Source organism: Callithrix jacchus, chromosome 9 (assembly GCF_049354715.1).
Source record: "Callithrix jacchus isolate 240 chromosome 9, calJac240_pri, whole genome shotgun sequence".
In the NCBI taxonomy this organism is placed as follows: Eukaryota; Metazoa; Chordata; class Mammalia; order Primates; family Cebidae; genus Callithrix; species Callithrix jacchus.
This window is the reverse complement of record NC_133510.1, coordinates 48610062-48634357: the sequence shown is the minus strand read 5'-3', so window position 1 is coordinate 48634357 and position 24296 is coordinate 48610062. Positions and strand designations below refer to the sequence as shown.

At 34.0% G+C, this 24296-nt stretch overlaps 1 protein-coding gene across 1 annotated transcript in view; it reads left to right on the top strand.

The window, feature by feature from the left end:
- The window catches only part of ETNK1 (ethanolamine kinase 1), a 67482-nt gene extending 44780 nt beyond the window's left edge, over positions 1 to 22702 (top strand). The window contains exons 5-8 of the mRNA XM_035256070.3: positions 1918 to 2001; positions 3766 to 3926; positions 16576 to 16649; positions 16977 to 22702. Of these exons, the coding sequence (XP_035111961.1) occupies positions 1918 to 2001; positions 3766 to 3926; positions 16576 to 16649; positions 16977 to 17049 (392 nt within the window). The 3' untranslated portion in view covers positions 17050 to 22702. The remainder of the gene's footprint in view (positions 1 to 1917; positions 2002 to 3765; positions 3927 to 16575; positions 16650 to 16976) is intronic.
- The last annotated feature ends 1594 nt before the right edge of the window (positions 22703 to 24296 follow it).

Here is a 24296-nt window from a genome sequence, read left to right as displayed (position 1 = left end):
TTGTCTATCACCTGTTAATAGTTTAAACATTTTGGTTTATTTCCATTCATCTTTTTCCCCCATGCATTATTTACATATATATTTTTTCTCTGTAGGCATATTTTAATAATTTGGATCACAGTTTACTACTAAGTGTCTCCTTTTCATGTGACATTTGTAATTTCCCTGGTCATTATTTTTGAAAATGAGATTTCTTCATGGCTTTATTTTATTTTCATGCCCGCAAGTATTTTATCCTAATGGTTGTCTTCACTCTCCCACTCCCAATGATTTCTGTAAAAGAAACTTTAAAACATGTTTCTACTTCCTATTCTGCAGTTTAGTAAAGTGATTTGGTTAACTCTAAGACTTTTTGTGGAATAGTGTTCAGTGAATTGGAGTATACGAGGTGGGAGGGATCACTTCAGGCCAGGAGTTCATTGCAGCCTGGGCAACATAGCAAGACCCTGTCTCTGCAAAAACAAAAAGAGAAAAATATATATAATATTCAAGGTAGTTGAATTGCTGTAATTTGTCACCAATATTTTTAAATGTTATATTTATTATAATAATATGTATTCAATCTTGATAACTGGATTATACTTTGATTATTCTCACTTATTCTAGCTGTGACTTATACAAGTTTAGAAGTATAATATTAAATACAATTATATTTTTAAAAGTTTGCTTTTATGTAAAACACTATTTGCCATGACTTTTTTTTTGTCATACAATTTTTTTTCTTTCTGTTTGAATATGATCAAATACTTCCCAAAATTTAACTTAGAAATGTATATCAAGACATTCTAATTCAAAAGCTGTTTTAATTTGAGAAATACATAACAATATGTTAAGACCAGGATTTGTTCTCTTACTTCAGATGATTAAAAGACAGTGTAATTATGTAGGTGTTAAACATTTTCTATATTCTTATAGCCATTTCTGCTCATATATCCATTTTAACTCCACACCCCTGTAAGCCTTTGAGTTTGTGATCCTCCTTGGTGAAGACAGTGACCCACATTGATTTTTGTTTTTTAAGGTTTCTCTCTTTTTTTCTTCTTTTTCTCTTGAACATAGGACCTGTATATTTGTTAACACAAATCCTTTCTAATATTAATTACTCAAAAGTTAAAAGTTCCTGAGTAGTAGTATGAAAAAACTAGACTATATTTGGAGAATTACAATGACATGCCTATATATGTAGCAATAATTTAGAAGAGGAATCTATTTAGCTTATATAATATTTCTCACATTTATAAACATTAAAAGAAACCATACTTCTGCTTTTTATAAGATAAAACCACCACCTTAATGCATCTTAATGCTGCTCAGTTACGGAAACCTTAGTTATATAGTATTACAGGAAAATGTAAGAGTATGATAGTGACTAACTTCTTGTTAGTGATCTTACTTAATTTAATTTGCTCAGCAAGTATTATAGCATTACTGCAAGATTTACAGAATTCAGATCTTTAAAAGTTTATATTTTATTTTCATATATAGATAAGCTTGTCAATTTACTGTTGGAGTAACATAAAGTTTTCATTAAGATTACACAGATTGTTAACAATTTCCAAAGATAAAAATTTCGTTTCTAATTGAACTTGAATTTTGAAGTAACTGATGCCCCCATGTGGTGAAAGATGTATTTTACTTTTGTTTAAACTTGGACAATGACGGTTTTTCCATTTTTCTTTAATAAAGTGGACATTAGTATTTACAAAGAAGCTGCTGTTGACCAAGAGACATAATTTGAATTTTGTAAAGCTCATTGCCATAAAATTCACAGCCTTACCCTGTATTGTCTCAGAAGTGCTTGTAATCAAGCACGTACAATGAGACAAAGTATTGGAAGCCATTTAATTACAAATAGCATAGGGATTTTCTGATCTTATGTATGATTTCTTAATGTCTTTGTTTTTGTGTCTCACATAGGTGATGTACAGTTCATTGATTATGAATATTCTGGATACAACTACCTGGCATATGATATTGGAAATCATTTCAATGAATTTGCAGGTATAACAATTGGAGTAACTTATTTAACTTTGAACTGATGTTTTCAGAATATTTTATTCTTTCTTTAAAGTAGATAAACTGGGAGCAGGAGCAACATTTTTCCATGCGTTGTTGACTATTTTTTTTTTTGCTTTTGTTTATTCCTGGAGGAAAGCAGAGATGACCAAAATTTCTTCCTTAATTGCCATCAGAAAGTAATAGGAGAAAAATAGATTGTGGCTTCTGTTGAGACCAGACATAGTGTAAGGTGCTTCATAAATCGTAGCTCATTTTTTCTCTACAACAGTACTGTAAGGTAATATTCCCAGTTTACATATCAAGAAAGAAACTAACCAAGGTTGCAGTAAAATACAGAAAACTAAGATTTGAAGCTAATTTTTAAGCATTTGAAAAGCCTTTGCTGTTTCCATTGTAAACTTGAGCTTTTGGAGTGTTGGTTCACTAAAAAAGCTCAATAACCTTTTTTATTTTTGTCTTTGGCTATGAATATTGAACAGTCGGTCATTTTTACCCCTATTAACCTACAATTACATTAATCTAAAATTACTAGTTTTTAAAATGTAAGTGGAAATAATTTAAAATCCATTTTATCACTCTTTATTTAGAAACATAAAATGTTCTAAAAACTAAAGATTAGAACATTCCCCTGGATGGTTTATATCTAGTAGGAATTTTTTATTGTTGAATTTATATTTGCATAAGTTTATGTATTTTTATATAATTCAGATTACTAGACTGGGAAATACTTTGGGAAAAATTTTTAATTTGACATTTCCAGGTATTTTGGACTACCAACCATATCATATACATGCTAAAACCCCACATATATTCTGTAAGTATTTTTACGTATCTCATCTATGAAAGGGAAACCTAGCTGTGCATATAATGAAATATTACCATATGAGTAATATAGACAGTCACTGCTATGGTTATGAAATAGAAAACTCCAGTGATCTTCTAATGGTTTTGTGGACAGAAAAACTGAACTAAACCTTTTGAGTTAGGTAGAATTTGGATGTGCAAACAGAAGAGAAGGAAAGGGGGAAAAACTTAAAGATGAATTACTTATTTTTATAGGATATAAAATTCATGAAAGAGACTAGAAGGTTATAAGACTAGTGAGGTAGATTTAGACCAACTTATATAGAACCTTGGATGATAAGCAAAATAGTATGAACTTTGTCTTCTAGTTTAGTATTTTCCAAACTATAGATCATGAAAATAAATTTGTGGGGTAATGACTTTTTTTTTTTTAAAGCAAGGAATGTAAAAGAGAAACCAAGTATCAAGTTGGAAAATGTTGTTGGGGTAAATACTGTTTTATGAAATTTAGTCTCACCTGGTTATATGTATAAGGTGTCAATAAAAATGTATTTTTACCATGAGTAATGGTTTAAAAAGAGTTATAGCTACACTTTGAGGTAGTGTTCCAAATCTCAGCATGCTTAAGAATTTCCTGGGGTGCTTCCTAAAAATGCATATTTTAGGTTTGTGATGCAGCTGCTTCGGAGCTACACTCTGTGGAAAAATTGAAGCTATGAGAATTGATTTGGTGATCAGCAGTAATGTGCCTTAGCGTTAAAGCTGATATACAGAATGATTGTTTGGTTTATTATTTTAATAAATGCTATTTACTTACATGTAGTATTCCAGCCAAAATGGAACTTTTTTTAATGAAAAAATACGACGGTTTTAGGGATTATTAAGGTAAGCAGAAGAATATATGGTTTAAAACTTTTCAGTGTATTTTTTTTTCTTCTACAGGTGTAAGTGATGTAGACTATAGTCTGTATCCAGATAGAGAACTACAGAGCCAGTGGCTGCGTTCTTACCTTGAAGCCTACAAAGAATTTAAGGGCTTTGGGACTGAAGTTACTGAAAAGGAGGTAGAAATACTCTTCATTCAAGTCAATCAGTTTGCATTGGTAAGTTTAAATGTATACAATTAAGGAAAGGTTCTGACTGTAATTTAAAATGCCTCTAAATTTTTATCATCATATGAGACAATTTTCTATTTTAAATTTTGTGAGTTTTTGTTCAAAATAATGAAAATACACGATCATTTACAGTATGCATTACCCATTGCATTGCTTGTAAGGACAAAAATTTTGTTTCATTCCCTACTGTATCCCCACCCTTTGAACAATGCCTGGCCATATGGTAGGTACTCAATAATTATTTGTTTGATGAGTAGATTCTTATTAGGGTTAAGATTGATGCATAAAACAATTTCTTAGTCTATACCTTTCTTTACATCAAAGTCAGATTTTACAGTAGAGAAGCTTTTCCACAACATATTTCATGGTTAGATCTTATATGATCGTGATCAAAGTAGGTTGGAAGAACCAGTAGGATTGTGTTTTTCATTAATTATCCAGTGTTTTGTCTTCTTGACCTTCATTTGATAAGCATTTATTTCCAGCTTCATTAGTGTCTTAAAGCTTTATTATTAAGATCTACTTCTCTTTACATGCATTTATACTTTAAAAATTAGCTCATTAAATTATCTTTTGAGAATATATTAGAATGATCTTTCAACTAAGGTGCTGCTGCTTTTTAGTTTTTAATATAATTTTGTACAGTTAGCATGAGAAATATTTGTTATCTATCCAAATAGACCCTAGTGGTGGTTCACAAGTATACTATTTTCATAGTCTTAAAGTACTGTATGCCCAGAGTCACTCACACTACATCTCAAGTAAAAGTGTCCTGAAACCTACTGTTTTTACATCTGTTTTCAGTACAACTACTAGTTCAATTAATGACATGCTCTACAGCTGGTCCGAGGATGCCTGCTGTTTCTATTATTAAGCATGATCTTAGAGAATGTAGGGTTTTCTTTCTCATTAGGTCATTTAGCAAATTTCAGAATCAACCTAATATTCCATTTATGCGTTGAATTTGTTAATTTTCTTTTTTTTTTTTTAATTTGTTAATTTTCTTAGTCATCAGTCCCACTGTTTGCTATTAGAAAGCTAATTTGAATTCCCTTGCAAACTTTTGATGACATTTAATATTTTTTTGAATACTGTGATTATATCTGTACATGGCATTGAAGAAAACCTTTGCTTCTGATTTGATCACCAAATTGTTTATAGATACTCATTAATCGGATACTGAGTACTTATTGTTATTCTAAGTCAGGTAGATTGGAACCATAAAAAAGGAATAAAGTGCATTCTTTCAAAATGCTTATAATTCAGAAGGACAAATAAGATGTACAGAATAACTTTTGGTGGTAAAATTTGACACTCATTTCTTCTTAATTTGATTTTATTTTTATATGTTTTAATTTTTATTTTGAGACAGTCTTTGCTCTGTCTTCTGGGCCTGGAATATAGTGATGTGATCACAGCTCATTGCAGCCTCAACCCCCTGGGCTAAAGCAGTCCTCCCACCTAAGTCTCCTGAGGATCATTCCTGGCTAATTTTTAAATTTTTTTGTGGAGATGAGGTCTCTCAATATTGCCCTGGCTGGTCTCGAACTCCTAGGCTCAATTGATCCTCCTCCACTCAGCCTCCCAAAGTGCTAGGATTACAGGCATGAGCCACCTTGCCAGGCCTATTTTTTTATTAGATACAAGGTCTTGCTCTGTCACTCAGGCTGGAATGCAGTGGTACAATCATAGCTGACTGCAGCCTCAAATTCCTGAACACAAGGGTTCCTCCCAACTCAGCCTCCCAAGTAGCTAGGACTACAGGCACATGTCACCATGCCTGGCTGATTTTTTAAAAACTTTTTGTAGAGACAGAGTCTTGCTGTGTTGCTCAGGCTGGTCTTGAACTCCTGGCCTCAAGCAATCCTCCAGCCTCAGCCTCCCAAAAGTATTGGATTGCAGGCATGAGCCATGCCTAGTCATAACACCCATTTTGGTGTAAAATTATTAGTAAATTGGAATTAAAAGGAAACTTACTCTGATTTGAAGTGAAAAAGGATATCTTCATGAAGTGTACAACAGATATATTAATATTTGTTAATTTATCTTTATCAGACCTTCTACTGAATGTATGATATATTAATAAATACTATATATTGCTGGGCACCGTGGCTCAAGCCTGTAATCCCAGCACTTTGTGAGGCCAAGGCGGGTGGATCACGAGGTCAAGAGATCGAGACCATCCTGGTCAACATGGTGAAACCCCGTCTCTACTAAAAATAGAAAAAATTAGCTGGGCATGGTGGCACGTGCCTGTAATCCCAGCTACTCCGGAGGCTGAGGCAGGAAAATTGCCTGAACCCAGGAGGCGGAGGTTGCAGTGAGCCGAGATCAAGCCATTGCACTCCAGACTGGGTAACAGGAGCGAAACTCCATCTAAAAAAAAAAAAAACTATATATTAATAAATATATATTCAGTAGAAGGTCTGATAAAAAGGATAAAGGACAATTGATAGAGACATAGAAACTTAGTGCTTTTAAATAACATTTCTGAATAATTTATGTCCTAAATTATTCAGGAATGTTATTATTCAGAAATAACATTTCTGGTCAGAACGATCCAAGATGGCCGATCGATAACAGCTCTGGATTGCAGCTCTCAGTCAAAGCTCAGAGAACTAGAGGACGCCACACTTTCAGGCAAATTCTGGTCGCTCACAGAGCAGAAGATCCCAAGTGAAGGAATCACATGAGTCGCCAGCGTGACTCTTGTGGCTGGCGCAGCGGTTTCGCTAGCACCTCGGCGTGGCAGCTCTTGGAGCAGAGTAAACAGGGCTGGCTCCCCTTCTGACCGAGGTTTGGAGGACCCACACAGGTCCCCAGCACGACTCCTGAGACCGGCGCAGCCGCTGTGAAGGCACCTCAGCGCAGCAGCTCTCGGTGCAGAGTAAACGAGACTGGTTCCCCTTCTGACCAAGGTTTGGAGCCCGGGGAAGGCAGAGTCGCCCATTACGGACACAAGAAGGAAGCCAGACAGGAGAATCCTGGGCAGAAAAGCACCATCAGTCTTAACGCTGCCGTTCTGGCCCTGGGAACTAACAACTTAGACGTCCAGTCAAGAGACCTAATCTGAAAGTTGGTAATGTCAAAGACGACAGGAGGATAAATTTACAATGATGGGAAGAAACCAGCGTAAAAAGGCAGAGAATACTCAAAATCAGAATGCCTCTCCCTCTAAAGATGATCACAGTTCCACATCAACAATGGAACAAGGCTTGACGGAGAATGAGCGCATCCCAATGACAGAATCACTCTTCAAGGAATGGATAATAAGAAACTTCTGTGAGTTAAAAGAACATGTTGTAGCCCAACGTAAAGAAACTAGGAACTTTGAAAAAAGGTTTGACGAAATCCTATTGAGAATAGACAACTTAGAGAGGAATATAAGTGAATTAATGGAACTGAAGAATATAGTACAGGAACTCCGAGAAGTATGCACAGGTTTAAACACTCAAATTGTTCAAGCAGAAGAAAGGATAACAGAGGTCAAAGTCCAACTTAATGAAAGAAAACAAGAAGACAAGATTAGAGATAAAAGGATAAAAAGAAATGAGCAAAGTCTCCAAGAATTGTGGGACTATGTGAAAAGACCAAATTTATGTTTGATAGATGTACCTGAATGTGACGGAGAGAATGAATCCAAGCTGGAAAATACCCTTCAGGATATTATTCTGGAAAATTTTCCTGAACTAGCAAAGCAGGTCAATATTCAACCCCAGGAAATACAGAGAACACCACAAAGATATTCCTCAAGAAGAGCAACCCCAAGGCACATAATCGTTAGATTCACCAGGGTTGAAACGAAGGAGAAAATACTAAGGGCAGCCAGAGAGAAAGGTCAGGTTACCCACAAAGGCAAGCCTATCAGACTTATAGCAGATCTCTCAGCAGAAACTCTACAAGCCAGAAGAGAGTGGGGGCCAATATTCAACATCCTCAAAGAAGAGAACCTTCAGCCCAGAATTTCATATCCAGCCAAACTAAGCTTCACAACTGAAGGAAAAATAAAATATTTCATGAACAAGCAAGTACGCAGAGATTTTATTACCTCCAGGCCTGCTTTACAAGAGCTTCTGAAAGAGGCATTACACACAGAAAGAAACAACCAGTATTAGCCTTACTAAAAATATACCAAAAAGTAAAGAGCATCAACATAAAGAAGAATTTTCATCAATGAATGGATCAAACAACCAGTTAACATCAAATGGCAGTAACCCTAAATTTAAATCAACTAAATCCCCCAATCAAAAGATACAGCCAAAACCCAACGGCATGTTATATCCAGACCTGTTTCACATGCAAGGATACACGAAGACTCAAAACAAAGGGATGGAGAAAGATTTACCAACCAAATGGAGAGCATAAATAAATAAATAAATAAATAAGCAGGAGTTGCAATTCTCATAGTGGATAAAATAGATTTTAAAGCAACAAAGATATAGTGGTAAAAGGATCAGTGCAAGAACAAGAGCTAATGATCCTAACACCCAGATACATAGAGACTTAGATTCAGTGAGACAGAAAATTAATAAGGATATCAAGGACTCGAACTCAGATCTGGAGCAAGTAAACTTAATAAATATTTATAGAGCTCTCCACTTCAAATACATAAAATATACATTCTTGTCAATACCACATCACACCTACTCATAGGTTTAAATGAAACATTGATTGGCCATTATTAATACCCATTTTTTTTTCAGAATAAAGCAATATTTCCATTCACTCTCCCTCTCCCTCTCCCTCTTCCTCTTTCTTTCTCTCCTTTACTCATTTTTTTTTCTTTCCTTCTCTCAAAAAAAGAAATCAACTTGTAAACCTCTAGATCCAGGTCGGCAATGTCTCTCTCATTGCTTGAATTCCTTCCTTCCCCTCCCTCCCTCCCTCCCTCCCTCCCTCCCTCCCTCCCTGCCTTCCTCCCTTCCTCCTTCCCTCCCCAAAAAAAAATAATAAATAAAAATAACATTTCTGAATAATAACACATCCTTTGAATTTACATATACTATAAGGGCATATAGTAAGTCTTATACTCTGAGATTCTGATACCAATTGCCAGTTCTTCCTTATTAAGAAACATTAAAAGCCCTTTATTTATTAAGTCAGTTTTTTGTTTTGATTTCTGTTCTTATTTTATCAGAATTCTGCTGATTGTCTATTGTACGGTTTTCCTGTCCTTCTGGGATGTCACAGCTTTCTTGCATCAGGGCCTCTGTTGCTATCTTCTTTTGATATGTCTTCTTTTCTTTTTCAAAACTTTCTGTAGCTTCTTTTTAGCTAGCCAGTTTACCTTCCTCTCTTACCAACTATTAATTTCCTCCCACTGTTATGTTAAGTATGTGCCTGTCACATCTCAAGTATTTGAATGAATCAATAATTGTGATTGCAGTGTAAAATAAAAGGAAAGCCTCAATCTTACTCCCTTATTCTTCATGCATTTCTCAGACATTGCAGTCTGACTTTTTCCTCACTACTATAAAAAGAAAATCAGGTAAGGTTTATCAATCATGATGTAATTGCTAAGCCCAATTTCAGTTTTTCAGTCCTTATCTTACTTGATCTGTCTATAGCATTTGGCAGTATTTAACATTGATTTAAAAAGCTTTTGTTGACTTTTGTAATAGCTTTCTGTATGGTGAAAACAAGGAAATGATCAAAGTATGGCTTCACGAGTCACACACTTTTTTGCCATATAAAGATAACTTTTCCCATAGGTTAACAGTGCTTAAAGAGAAAAAGAACAACCTAAACAAATCTCACAGGGAATATACTCAGCAGATGAGGTACATTAACTGTATAATGAGCGAGTTCCAAATTATTAAAAGTCTAGTCCAATTAGGATGAAAGCAGAAGAGGATTGAGCTATACCTTTTTAAGATTAGTTTCTCAGGCTTGATCAACATAGGAGAGATCCATGAAGACATCTGAAGTTCCTGGACCCAAGAAGGGTAGGGTTAGTATTGTCAGGATGAGACCATGTATAAAGCTCCAAGGCCTGCACAGGCCTGAACTCTCTGCTTTTGGAGAAGTAGCTGACAAAGTAGAGCCTAGCACAGCCTTAGTGTTTAGTGTCAAACTGTTACATTTATACGTATTTTGAAGTCCACTAGTTGAGGTCAGCTACTCACATGGGGTCTGAGAAAGTGTGATGTAACATTCCCAAGAGGAGAAGGAGTTCACTCCAAGTACTCACATATGGAGTCTCTATTAGCGTTCTCTAGAGGGACAGAACTAATAGGATATATGTATATTATGAAAGGAAGTTTATTAGGGAGAATTGTCTTACATGATAACAAGGTGAAGTCTCACAATAGGCCATCTGCAAGCTGAGGAAGAAAGAAACCAGTAGTGGCTCAGTACAAGTCTGAAAGCCTCGAAACCGGAAAAGCCAACAGTATAGCCTTCAGTCTGTGACCAAAGGCCCAGGCCCCTGGCAAACCACTGGCATAGGTCCAAGTGTCCAAATGCTGAAGAAGGTGGACTCTGTCGTCCAAGGGCAGGAGGAGCAGGAGGAAGCATCCAACATGGGGAAAAAGAAGGAAGCCAGAAGACCCAGCAAGCAAAATTATCCTACATACTTCTGCCTGCTTTGTTTTTGCCATGTAACAGCCGATTGGATTATGCCAACCCACACTGAGGGTGGGTCTTCCTCTCCCAGTTCACAGATTCAAATGTCAAGTCTCCTCTGGCAACACCTTCACAGACACACCCAGAAACCGTACTTTACCAGCCAGCTAGGTAGGCATCCCTCAATCCAAATAAGTTGACACCTAATACTAACCATCATAGAGTCTGGTAAGGCTTCACATTCTCCTGAGGAGTGGGAGTAGTTGCATTTTCTTACAAATGGGATCTGATATGTCTCATATTCTTTATTTTTTGATATGGAGTCTCTGTTGCCTAGACTGGAGTACAGTGGCATATTCTTGGCTCACTGCAACCTCTGCCTCCTGGCTACTCCCTCCTTTCACTTTATATTGCTTTCATTTACTGATCTAGCCCCAAGAATTTTATTCCTCTTTCCATTAATGATCTCAAGTTGAGTTTCTTCCCACTGTTGAGCTCCAGACTATCTTTATCCATGGTCCCATTAGTATCTAACCATATATCCAAAGTGAGTTTTTATTTTTTGCACCCTGTCTCCTACCTCATTATTTATTCTTCTACCTCATTATTTACCTTATTATTTATATAATTTACTTATTATATGCCAAAACCAGAAAATTTTTTCTCATGTGTTTCTTTCCCTCATCCTCACATTTTTTTTTTGTTGTTTCCAAGTTCTGTTCTTGATTTCAGCTCCTTCTCTCTTTATTCTTGACCTTTAATTGAGGACTTAATCTCTTACAAGATTAGCCTTTGCTGCTCTCTTTACTTTCAGGGTTTTTTTCCCGTCTTTATCTATATTAAAAAAGTGATCCTTTCTAATAACTAGAATTGAATTTGTCAATTAGATTGTGTCACTTTTCTATTTTATGGCTCCCTGTGACCTACAGAATGAAATCCAAATGATAGCATCTGTAAACTCTTATTTCCCACTACTTCACACCTCCTGCTTCTGCCCTAGCAGAGTCATTTTGTGCCTGCATACTCCATGATGTTTCATGCCTGTATACTTAGGTTATTCCTTCTACCTGGAATGTCCTTTTCCCTGCATCCCTTGGCAGATTTCTCTTACTCCTTATGGATGTATCTTAAGTGCTGTTTCCTCCTTAAATAGTTTCCTCCTTCCTTGCTCACTTGTCATTAAGAAGATAGCATATATACATTATGAAGCTGCTTTGATAAAAAGAAAGGCAGGCCTGAATAATAAGATCAGGGTGTACATGTTTTGAAATATTATAAATGGCTAGGAAATGTTTATTGCTCAGGCCATAATTCAGACTTCTAAAGATTATAAGACTTCACCTGTCCTTGATTGTTTAATGTTGAGAAGGTGGCAAGCAAAAGTGGGTATATGCATTATAAAACCAAACAGAGTATACTTAATGGCTTTGAGGAGTTTTTCTTCCCCCCCCCCCCCCCATTATATGCACACTGGGGATTTCTTTTAGTTAGTTATTTACCATATAAAGCTTTGAATATTTCTTTGCAACAGTGGTGAGTAGCCTAGAAATTCAAATACCCTTTAACAGAGAGATTTAACATATCCATAACTTCTAAATGTAAAAGAAATAGTATAATTACAGAATTTATTATTTTTTTGATGTACCTGTATTTTTGGGAAATGCAAATGATGAATGGGCTGTTTTCTGCCTTTGCTGAATTCACTGTTAATATATTTATCACTTTCCCCCCCATAAAAATTGTTGCCTGCCTGGCCGGGCACGGTGGCTCAAGCCTGTAATCCCAGCACTTTGGGAGGCTGAGGCAGGTGGATCACGAGGTCAAGAGATCGAGACCATCCTGGTCAACATGGTGAAATCCCATCTCTACTAAAAATACAAAAAATTAGCTGGGCATGGTGGCGCGTGCCTGTAATCCCAGCTACTCAGGAGGTTGAGGCAGGAGAATTGCCTGAACCCAGGAGGTGGAGGTTGCGGTGAGCCGAGATCGCACCATTGCATTCCAGCCTGGGTAACAAGAGCAAAACTCCACCTCAAGAAAAAAAAAAAAATTGTTGCCTATAAAAGTGAGATTTCAGTGAGGTTTTATGGGTAATGCTTCTCTAGTGTAGAATTATTTAGTTAATTTATGTAAGTATTTGAATAAAACTGATTGAGAAATATAGTTACCATCTCTGCTTGACAATGGTGAGAAGAGCTAAGTTGGTGTGTTTTTTAAAATGCAGAATGACTTTTGATTTCTCAATCTTTTCTACTACAGAACAAATTTAATAGGAAGAAGAGATTAGGATAACATCTACAGGTGATTTTATATCAACCTGAAATATGCCAAGGTGATTTAGACTAGTGGTTCTTAATTTTTTTTTGATCTTAGGACCCATTCACACTTAAAAAATTTTTTGGAGACCTCTACAGGCTTTTGTTTTTGTGAATTAATTAGCATTATTTATCATATTAGAAGTCAGAATTTACAACATTTAAGTATATATTTAAAGTCATTAACATAAATATCATAAATAGAATAACTTTTTCAAAATAAAAAACAATTTAGTGAGAAGAATGGCATTATTTTATACTTCTGCAAATTTCTTTAATGTCTGGCTTAATAGAATACAGTGGGATTGCCTGTATCTGCTTCTGTATTACATCTTTTGTGATGGATTGTATCATTTGAAGTATATGAAAAAGAATTTCACACATGCATGTTGGAAAAGAGGAGTATTTTGCCTTTTCAGATAATTGTGGATATTCTTTTTTGATACTAGACCAAAACTCAACAAGTGATAGTTTCTTAAAGGTTAGTTGCCATGAATAATCTTAACAGTCAATTAACTTTTTACTCTATTACAGTCAATTAACTTTTTACTCTATTACATTAAAATCCTCTGGTTTATCTTGCAGATTGAATGATTATTTTACCTGTATGTGATTTTGTAATTTTAACAGTATTAGTTATTTGGAAAGTAATTGATTGATTGAATTGTATAGATCTTCCAAATGTTGACACATCTCATTATAAAATAGCTAAAGATCACATATGTTGACATCACCACGAGTGTCATTAGAAAAACTTATAGTATTATATTGAGAAGCTGTTAAACTCACAGAATCACATACAGCTTTTCTCAAGTTCTAATTTTAGGGTGAAAACTTGAATTTTATCATTGGCAACAAATACTATCAGTTATTTTCACTGAAATGACAAGTTATCTTTTTTATATTTGAGAAAATGTCTGCTAAATACCAAAGTCTGATAACTCTAGTTTGATAACTCTAGTTTGTGTATTAGTCATTTTCTTAAAATAAAAATGATGTTCCATTAAAAATGTGCAAATTGAACTCAAAAGTCAGTTACCTAAGTGTTTTTCCTGAACAACTGTTGTACTTTGGATATGCAGTAAACATGCTTTATATGTATTGCCTATTTCTTCCCACAGAATATACTACAGCATGTACTCCAGGATAGAGATTTAATAAAATTAATAATTTTAATGTCTTCACAAAGGACATTCTTTAGTGACATTGCCTTTTTACTGTTATTGTGTGATGGTGAAGAATAAGACTATTAGTGTGATTTGCTGTCACTGCCTTGACTTAAGGTAACAGCAGCTTCACCATGCACTGCTTTTGAACCATTGGTGCAAATGTTAACATAGTCAAAAAGGCAAGGAACATATCAGTGTAATTATGAAAATAATTTTGGGCCTCTAAACCTCCCATGGGTTCATTGACCACTTTAAGAACTTCTGAGGTAGACTTTGAAAAGAAGGAAATCATCTAATTTCATAACTTTATTTCTCAGTACCCGATAAACTTTCTTAGAAGAGCATTGTCTTATTAGATAAGTGCACTTATCTTATTAGGTAAGTGCAATGTGCTTTTTAAATAGAGATCTTTAGTTTAAAAAAATTTTTTTACATATTATTTTTATTAGTCTTTAAAACAATCCTATGTAGAATACAGAATGGCTAATATTCCCATCTTGTAAATGATAGATGTGACACTAAAATTTGTGACTTATTGAAAGTTGCAAAGGTACTCAGAGATAGAGCCTGGACTGGAACCTCTGCATCTTGTAATTCAAATTAAGAATTCTTTTTGGTATGCTGTGCCGCTTCACCTTGGTATTTAAAAATACCAGGGTCGCGGCTGTGGAGTACCTTTTTGTTAAAGCCCCTTTGCTAGTGTCGCTATAATGAATTTAGCTGAAGCAAAAACTTTGTCTTTAAAACTTTTTCTACTTAGCTTATTTCTGGTTAGAAAATAGTATTTCTTAGGAAATGAAATCTTGTTCAAATTTTAAAATATTATATTTAACTGAAAATAGATCATAAAGTACACAATTATTTTACAGTTACTGATTACATTCTAATTTCCCTTTAAGTTCTAAAATCTATATTTTTTGTGACATAAGTTGTTACCTTATGTTGCAGTCTGTTATGCAGAATTAAGCCAATAAGATAATTTCCAGATGTTTGTCACTCCTAGAACATTTTTCACATTTAAATATATTTATTGCTTGTGAGATTTGGATTTTCTTTTGTGTTTATATCTTTTGTGTCAAGAAACAAAGGCCTTTGATATAATGTGTTAAGCCTGTATAGAGATTGAGGCTGCAGTGAACCATGATCAAGTCACTGCACTCAAGTGTGGGCAACAGAACGAGACTTTGCCAAAAAAGAAAAAGAAAAAAAAATGTATAAGCTGCAGTAATTAAGAGAGTGTAGTATTGAGGCCAAGGAGGGTGGATCACTTGGGGTCAGGAATTTAAGACCAGCCTAGCAAACATAGTGAAATCCTGTCTCTACTAAAAATACAAAAATTAGCAGGACATGGTGGCAGGCACCTGTAATCTCAGCTACTCAGGAGGCTGAGGCAGGAGAATCACTTGAACCCAGGGGGCGGAGGTTGCAATGAACCAAGATCGCACCACTGCACTTCAGCCTGGGCCACAGAGGGAGACTCTGTCTCAAAAAAAAAATGTAGTATTCTCAGATGAGTAAATAAATAGATCTATGTAACAGAGTACAGAAATAGATCCACATAAATACAGTTAACTAATATTTAACAAAGGAAAAAGGCAATTCAAATATTGAATAAATGGTGCTGGAACAACTGGATATACACTTACAAAAAAAGTCCAGACACAGATATTACACCTTTCACAAAAAGTAATTTAAAATGGATCGTAGACATAAAACAAAACTATACAATTCTTAGAAAGTAACATAGCAGAACATCCACCTAGGTGACTTTGGGTTTGGCAGTTACTTTTTAGATGCAGCACCAAAAGCACAACCCATGGAAAAAAACTGATAAATTACACTTCACTAAAATTTCAAACTTTTGCTCTGCAAAATATAGTTAAGAGAATGAAAAGACAAGCCACAGACTGGAAAAAAATATTTGCAAAGCATATTCAATAGAAGACTTCTATTCAAACTATACAATTATAACCATTAAAAACACTAACATACATCTATCAGTGCTGATGGTAAACTCTGCTTTATACAAAGCAGGTCAAAGGAACTGGGCTCTATTTTTAAGTGATTATAATTTACCATAACCTCTTTTGGTGTTGACAAAAGTGATATGTAGTCATTAACAGATGGTACACTTTGGTATGATCTAGGTTTTTGATACTTTATTTAAAAAGAACAGCAAGAAAGAAAGTGTGCATGGAGGGCCGGGCGCGGTTGCTCAAGCCTGTAATCCCAGCACTTTGGGAGGCCGAAGCGGGTGTATCACGAGGTCGAGAGATCGAGACCATCTTGGTCAACATGGTGAAACCCCGTCTCTACTAAAAATACAAAAAATTAGCTGGGCACGGTGGTGCGTGCCTGTAATCCCAGCTACTCAGGAGGCTGAGGCAGGAGAATTGCCTGAACCCAGGGGGCGGAGATTGCGGTGAGCCGAGATTGCGCCATTGCACTCCAGCCTGGGTAACAAGAGCGAAACTCCGTCTCAAAAAAAAAAGTGTGCATGGAGTTGATTTAGAGGATAGAATTAACGATTCATATGTGTTTTACAGAGAGATTCATTATAATAACTTTTGATTTTTTTCTTCTTTTAAGGCTTCCCATTTCTTTTGGGGATTGTGGGCTTTAATTCAAGCCAAATACTCCACTATTGAGTTTGATTTCCTTGGGTAAGTTAAATTTTATTATATGGATGACATTTGTCTCTACTTTTGTTTGGATTAATACTTAGAAATCATAGGGAATATTGTAGTTATTTTCAATCAAATGTAGAAGTTACATACATTTAGTAATTGGTCTGTAAAGAAATTACTATAACCTGTTAAGTGCTTGCAGGATTAGAAAAGTGTCCAGTAGGTGGTGCAATAAACTAAAAATACGTCCTTTGAAAATCTTAAACTCTTAAAAAAAACCAGCCTAGAACACTGAGTGGAAATAGGGAAGGACTAAGTTTTTCAGCTTTGACTAATTTTTTTGTTGTTCTCTTTTCTCACTAGGTATGCAATTGTTCGTTTTAACCAATACTTTAAAATGAAGCCTGAGGTTACTGCATTAAAAGTGCCTGAGTAAAGAAGAGATTTCATTATTCTCCAGTAGCTGAGCAACGCTTATGAATCTTTTCTTAAGAAATCCCAAAAAGCCAATATTAGTTAAATTCTGTTAATTTGGTTATCTTGCTTTATAAATTATGCCTCTAAACAATCAATCTATTTTTTAAATAGACTGAGTGATGTCAAGAAATATACCTACTGCTGTCAGTATGTGGTGGATTAGAAATGAGTTAAATCTGCAAAAGATATAAAGATGGCAGTTTAAGCATTTCTTTGATAATTTAACCTATGTTGTATGTGAATTATTTATTATAAACTTAACACGATTCTGTGACTTTTTATCTGTTTCATGTTTGTTAAGTGTAAGCAATGAAAATGTCCCAGATAATTTTTTTGAAGTTTTACTTTAATAAGATTAATTTCAGTAAACATTCTAGTTGTTCATTGTAACCTTTTTATCTTGATGCATTGTAAGTAAAATGAATCATTTACTCTTGAAATGCCAGTCATTGACTGATGTAGAAAATTTAGAATTTTCATATAAAAATATCTGTTTAGGTGAAATACATTCACTATCTCTGTTGGTGGTACATCTTGTTGAATTGAATATTAGAAAGTATTTCTTTTGGGGGGAATATAATTTAGGATTCAATCCCCATTTCTTTATGTAGTATGGCAGTATAAATATGAATATTTACCATATAATCTTGGAATAAGTATGAATTAATGTTACCAAAATCTGTATTAAATAATGTTTCAAATGCTAAATATGGTCAAGTTACTATTTTCAGTTTAAAAAATTTTACAGTATCAAATTGTTTCTAACCAAAAATCTTCTTTTGCTTATAGAGATGCTCTATGTTTTTGATTATTAGTCACTAGTATTGCTAATTTTTGAAACAAATATACAAAATTTATCATATGTGGAAATAAGAAAATATTATTTAGGTTAATTGTTACCTATCCAGAGTTATTCCTTATAGTTTAGTTTCATGTTTTAGTTTGCTTCTGTGCTTTTAGAGTGATAGCAAATGATTACTTGATACATGTAAGTTCAGAGTTATATGTTGAGGCAGTTAAGTAATTAGATAAGGAACATTTAGGGCATTGATCTTGTACACTTAAAATCTGACAAATGACAAAATGTGAATTAAGCAGAAATAGTATGGCAGGAGGGCTTTTGTTTGTTTTATTTCTGTTGTTTTTGTTTAACTGTATTTTTTATTTTGCTTGATGGTAAGAGGGAGGTAATTGTATGGGAAGAAGTTAGATCTTTCAGATAGATAAGCAGGCTTCAGGGTTTGAAGCGTGCTGTGTGTGGTTGAGCAGTCATGGTTAACTTTACTTAGAAAATTAGCCTGACAAGCTTTGCACTTCGGTCACATAAGTGCCCATGTACAAAGTTGGCTTACTGGATCTGCATATTCAAAATATGCAACTACAAATTTATCCTCTGAGAAATCTTCTGGGGAGTCTGATGTATTCCAAATAACTTATATTCTCAGACAAATGCTTTAAAATACTTGGATTGTCTCAAGATTTTTAAAGCTAATAAAGTAAATAGAAACACAGGCCATTTTAAATGGTTAATTCTAGTTACGTAAATAGAATCTTAAAATATGTTTGTATCTATTACAGTGTTAGACCAGATTTGGTTTCTACCTCCCCAATGTTATAAATGTTCACTTTTGTTTTTATAAACCATATTACTGTAAGATCAATAGAATTTTGCCTAGTTGATTAAATGAATGGAATCAATTATACAACTAGTAGCTTTTTTAAATGTTAATGTGAACTTGAAAAATTGTTTTTGGTGGAATTTTTGTCTATGGTTGGAACATTTTCATAAAACAGATAAAGAATGTGTAATATTCTTGATTTTTTTTTTTTTTTTTTTTTTTTGCTTTCTGCCTTCTAAAGTGCAACAGTATACATCCTGTAGAACTGTGGGAGGAGAGAAGATAATTTTTCTACCTTACTGCATATTCTCACTTCAAACTGTTTTGAATAGAGATTCACTGAGCCATTGCTGATAGACTGTGCATAGCTGCTAGCTGTCACACTATTGTAAGTTTTTTAGAGAGATTCATAGGGAAGTGAATGTAACTAGGAATAAAGGCTCTCACTTTAGTCCTGGGAATATGGAGTGGATCTTGGGAACAAAATAATATATTTAATCTATTTTCCCCACTCTGACTAGATTTTGGGTGTTGTGATGCTCTTACTTCCTGTAGAGGTTTTTGGGATCATGGTGTGGGCTAGCAATAGGGTTCAGAATTGTTTTCCTTTTATATTGACCTTTTAAGGGATTCTAAAAGTGGGTAAATCTCAAAGTGCTCTAAAATTATCCCTCTGAAATTTGTCCTGTGGCGTGCTGAGATGTCTGTTGCCTTTTTATGTTAGACTAAGGAACTTGAATGCCTTACCTAATAACTCAACTAGTAGTGAGCTCATTTTGTAAATATGAAAATGGCTGTTAGAAGTGGCATTCATGTATATTCAGTGTTAGTCAATAGACCATAGTGGCCTGGATGCTTTAACAAGCAAAATTCCCCAATTTTTTTTCCTTTCTTCCCCTTCATACTTGTATGATCTCACCTGACCAGTGATGATTTCTTTCCCTCCTAACCCCATGCTACCACCATTTTCTGGAAATCAAAGAGACGTGGTAGTAAATCATATAGTTCACATGATCATCTGAGATCAATATGAGCACAAAACTCATCAAGTAGGTCTGCCTGGAATGTATATAAAGTAATGTAAATAAAAAATTGTAAATTAGTGTGAATTGTATCTTGCATATGAGATTGTGTATTGTTTTGCATTCTCTTCCCTTTTGTAGAAATTTTTCTGTAAGGAAATGATTCAGCTTGTTGGTTTTAGACTAAAAATAACCAACAGTTGTGGCTGCACAGTGAGATCACAGGAACTGGAAATAGGGTTTGTTGGCTTTGGTTTATGTCATACTTATTTATTTAGCCTCTCAGTGCCTAATAAGACTTTTCTTTATTTTTTAGTTAGCTGTTAGGTTTTGTAAGGTTAGATTCCTGGAAGCAGTGAATTTATACACTGTTACATTAATAGAGATCCATTCTTTGAGTCATGATTCCAAGCTAAAGGAAATTAAAAATATAATTTAGTAATTTCCTATTTTTAGGGTTGTTAATCTTTTTCTACAAAAGAAAACCTGAAATTTTATATATCCCAATGTGAATCTAAGTTCCATATATAGAAATAAGACAAATAATAAGTCTTTAGTTCAACTTAAGCAGATCTCAAATGACTTTTCTAATTTTAAAGTTGATCATGATAGGATCATAAAAGACATAAGTAATCTTGTAATGACAGCTATTTCCATTTTTGCTGAACTAAAAATATTTAACTTCATAAATATATGTTACTACAGCTTCCAGATTTAAAGAAAAAAGTTTACCCCAAACACTCTCAATTAAAAGTTAGAACCCTCCACTTTTAAAATTATACATAAATTTCTTTTTTACATTACACAGAAGCCTTTTATACCATTTTACAAAATTTCTGTCTTCATAACATAAATGAAAATACCATCATTTCGATTTTTTGCTTTAAATTGCTTTTGATAAGCATTCCAAAGTGATACAGACTTACGCTTTTAATCAATCAGTCATTCCTTTGATAGACAAAGTTAGCAATGCTTTGTGCTAGGAAAGTTATTATTGAAAGCAACTTGTGCTATTTTATGCAGAAGACAAATGCCAATAATTATTATGCACAGAGGAAAAATAATTTTATATATGTGGTAAAGCAGCCTCATCTTTCAAAATGGATTTACTCTGGTTTTTTTTTTTAGTTCATTAGATTTCAGAATATCCTTTTGCTGAGAATTTAATTACATGTTAAGATAACCTATTTTTAATTCTTTTTGAAAAGAAAACATTATTGGTTATATTGAACCACCTTATTTGAAAATTTTTAACTTTTATATACCACTTGTGTGATTCCAGTGTCATGTCTTGGGTTTGATGTCATTGGACAGAAAAGTATATCAATTATTTTTAATGAATTTTTTCCCATGTTTGAGGCTCAGTCTGTAAGTGAGTTGCTATAACAGGAAATTCTTGGGTATACCTTACTTGAATACTTGGAAACAGAAATTAATAAGATGTATTACATAATGAATCAGATTTTTCTGAACAGTTTTTACACTGAAAATCTTCATTTCTGGATTGCAATTTGAAATAGAATGAAGACCTGAATTATTTGGATAGAAAAAAATTGATAGTGCTTATCAAAACTGTAAACTCTTGTTTGATGCATCAAACTTGGAGTTTTTTTGTAGGTTTCTCTCCTGCAATTTTCTTCTTCTTCTTTTCTGTACTTTATGCACTTACTATACTACTGATGTTATAAAAGAGCAGGGTTAAAAATACTGTTTCTGTATTCATGGTAAATCCTGTAGCTTTTCTAGTTACCAAAAAATTGCTTTCTAAAATACTCTGAATCCCTTTTTTTTGGTTAATATCTTACCCATTAATGGTATTTTGAATGCCATTATCCATTTTAGTATAACACCTATATTTATAAAAATTTGAAAACATTACATATTGTATTTGGAACTAATTAGTGAAGAATAAGAAAAAAAATGACCAGCAGAATTGTAGGTGTTGAATTAGTTAAATTTCAAATCTCATAATAAAGGAACTTTCAGATAAGTTGAACCCAGTGATATCCCTGTAAACTAGCTCCTGTGACTAGAAAAGACCCCAGAAAGACAGTGGAGGAGATTAGAGTGTTTACTTGCTGTGGTTGTGGTGTGCTGCTACTTAATTAAGTAGTTACACACTGAAATTCTTATTGTCCAATAATCTGAAGTAGTTTCCTGTATTTATCTGTACTAAATTGACTATAAAGTGAGTCTGCAAAGAGGATACTTTTTGACTGTACTGTATTTAGGAGGCTTTGTACAGCTAGTCAAATCTCCATGATACGAAATATTTGAGTTTTATACTGTTACGAAAAGGAAGACAACATAGCCATTATTCCATGTGCTTAAATGATAATTTTCTTATTCAGTTTCAGAAGAAAAAGAATGAAATTGAGTAACTGTCAATTCGTTAGCTGTATGTTGAATTGGGAAATTGTGACATAAAACTTAAATTCGTATTTATCAAATGTGAACCATAGTAGTATATGCTGCTTTGTATATAATGTAAGTGCTACAAATAGTCTCAGCACTGAAAATGTATTGATACCTCTTAAATGAATGCAACTTTTGATGTAGGTGTTTTGATATGCCTCAGAAAATATCTGAGTGTCTGAGAATTTGTTAATCTGTTTGGTAATGAAGATACTTCCTGTTTTTTTTGTTTCATAATTTCATGTTTAAAATTTAAGTTTTACATTTTTACTACTGTTAATTTAAAATTTGTTCTGTGGATAAAATGGGGTTGGCAGTGAGGAAAATTAAAAACAGCCCCATTCATGTAACTGCTTAAGTAAAAATACATTTTCACTGTGTGTTCATAAAGTTTTAATAAAGCTCTTTGTCTGTTTAAATATAAGTGATGTTTAGGCTTTGTTTCTGTTAATAAGGCTTTTTACCATTGATTAAATGAAGGAATGTATCTTTTTGAAGAGATTTATATTCTGTAAATAAAAATTGGTTGTAACAATAAAGTTGAGTTCTAACTATAGTGTATTCATAAATTTTATCCTTACTTCAACTTATATTTGAGGTTTCCTCCTTGTGAATATCTGCAAACACAAGACTTTCCAAAGTTAGTATATTAATGTGTATGTGGAATTATTCTTTAGATTCAAATTCTAAATTATAGTGTTTTGGTTTTTTTGGTATTATACATTAAAAAGTTTTGAAAAAATGTTTACTTTGGAAAAATTTGGTTGAGATGAGACTATGGAATATTATATAAGTTATAAACATTCTGTTTCCCTAGTTTAAAAATTCATTATTCTTCTAACTCTTATGCTTTGTGTCTTTATTATTCTTTAGAACCAGAGTTGGGAAACATAGAGGAATAAAGACACTGAGACGGAGCATCTTACGGTTTAGGCAGGGATTATCCATTCAACCAACAACCTCTTAAAATTATCAAATAGTGTAATAGATGATCTCTGTCTTCAGGTGATGTTTATTTGCCATGAAGATCAGTTGTCCATAACCAAAGTAGTCATTAATTTGTGTTTGTGTGTGGGGTTTTTTGTACAATGTTTTCAAGTTTGTGTCTGAGTCTTTCTAATGATTAGCTTGCAGTTATGTATCCCCAACCAAAATACTACAGAAGTGACATGTCCTTGTTAAAGTATCACATCTGAGATGAAGTACTTGTTGATTTTAATTTTGATCACCTGGTTAAAGTGTTATTCTGTGTCTTCACTTTAAGCTCTTTCCCCCTTGCAACAAATAGGCAATCTGTGGGAAAGTGCGTTAGATTGGGTATTTTGCTCCTCTGCAAACATCCCGTTTTCCTCCCCTGATTTAACTTGATAATTCTTACCCAATCCTATCTTTATTATGATGATTGCAAAATGGTGTTTTAAAAATTTTGCTATGTTCTCGTTTTCTAAGCATTTTACTGAAAGGAATTGTCTTCTTACTTGCATCTGTCTACCTATTTACCTACCTATCAATCAGCTATTTGTATTTTAAGTTTAGGCTCATAGATTTCTGTTTTATTCAGTGGATTATAATCTGTTCAATACTGTATTTATTCATGTCTTCATTAAAATTGTCTGAGATTGGTCTTGAGGGAGCCCCTCAAATCTGGTTCCTTTTGCTGTGTCCCCAGCATGTTTTGAGCACATACTTTCTAGCAAAAGAAGACATTCCGGACTCATCTTGTACCTTTTCTGCCTCAGCCCTGAAATCAGCTATTTCTTCAAAGAACCTAGAGGTTCCATTTAGGAGGAATGGTATTTAGAAAACAAGATTTGAGAATTTGGTGTACTTACTGCTCCTGAGATATCATTGATCCATCTTAGGTTCTTTTGGCTTGCAGAGCAAGAAAGCGCACACACACATTTGTATATAAATCTCTTTTTTAGAGATACTAAGTTCATACTGATACCTCCAATTTCTATACTTCATCTTAGCCGAAAGACCAAGTTATACCTCCAGCTTCTAACTGTAGAATTTTTCCTTGCCTCTCCCATTTATATTTGTTTCTCCCTGCATCCACTATGATTATGTTTGTGTATGAAGAATGCCACAGAATTGTTAGGCTTGTTCAGAATGTGTCATATGAGAGTGTATAAGACGTTAGTATACAA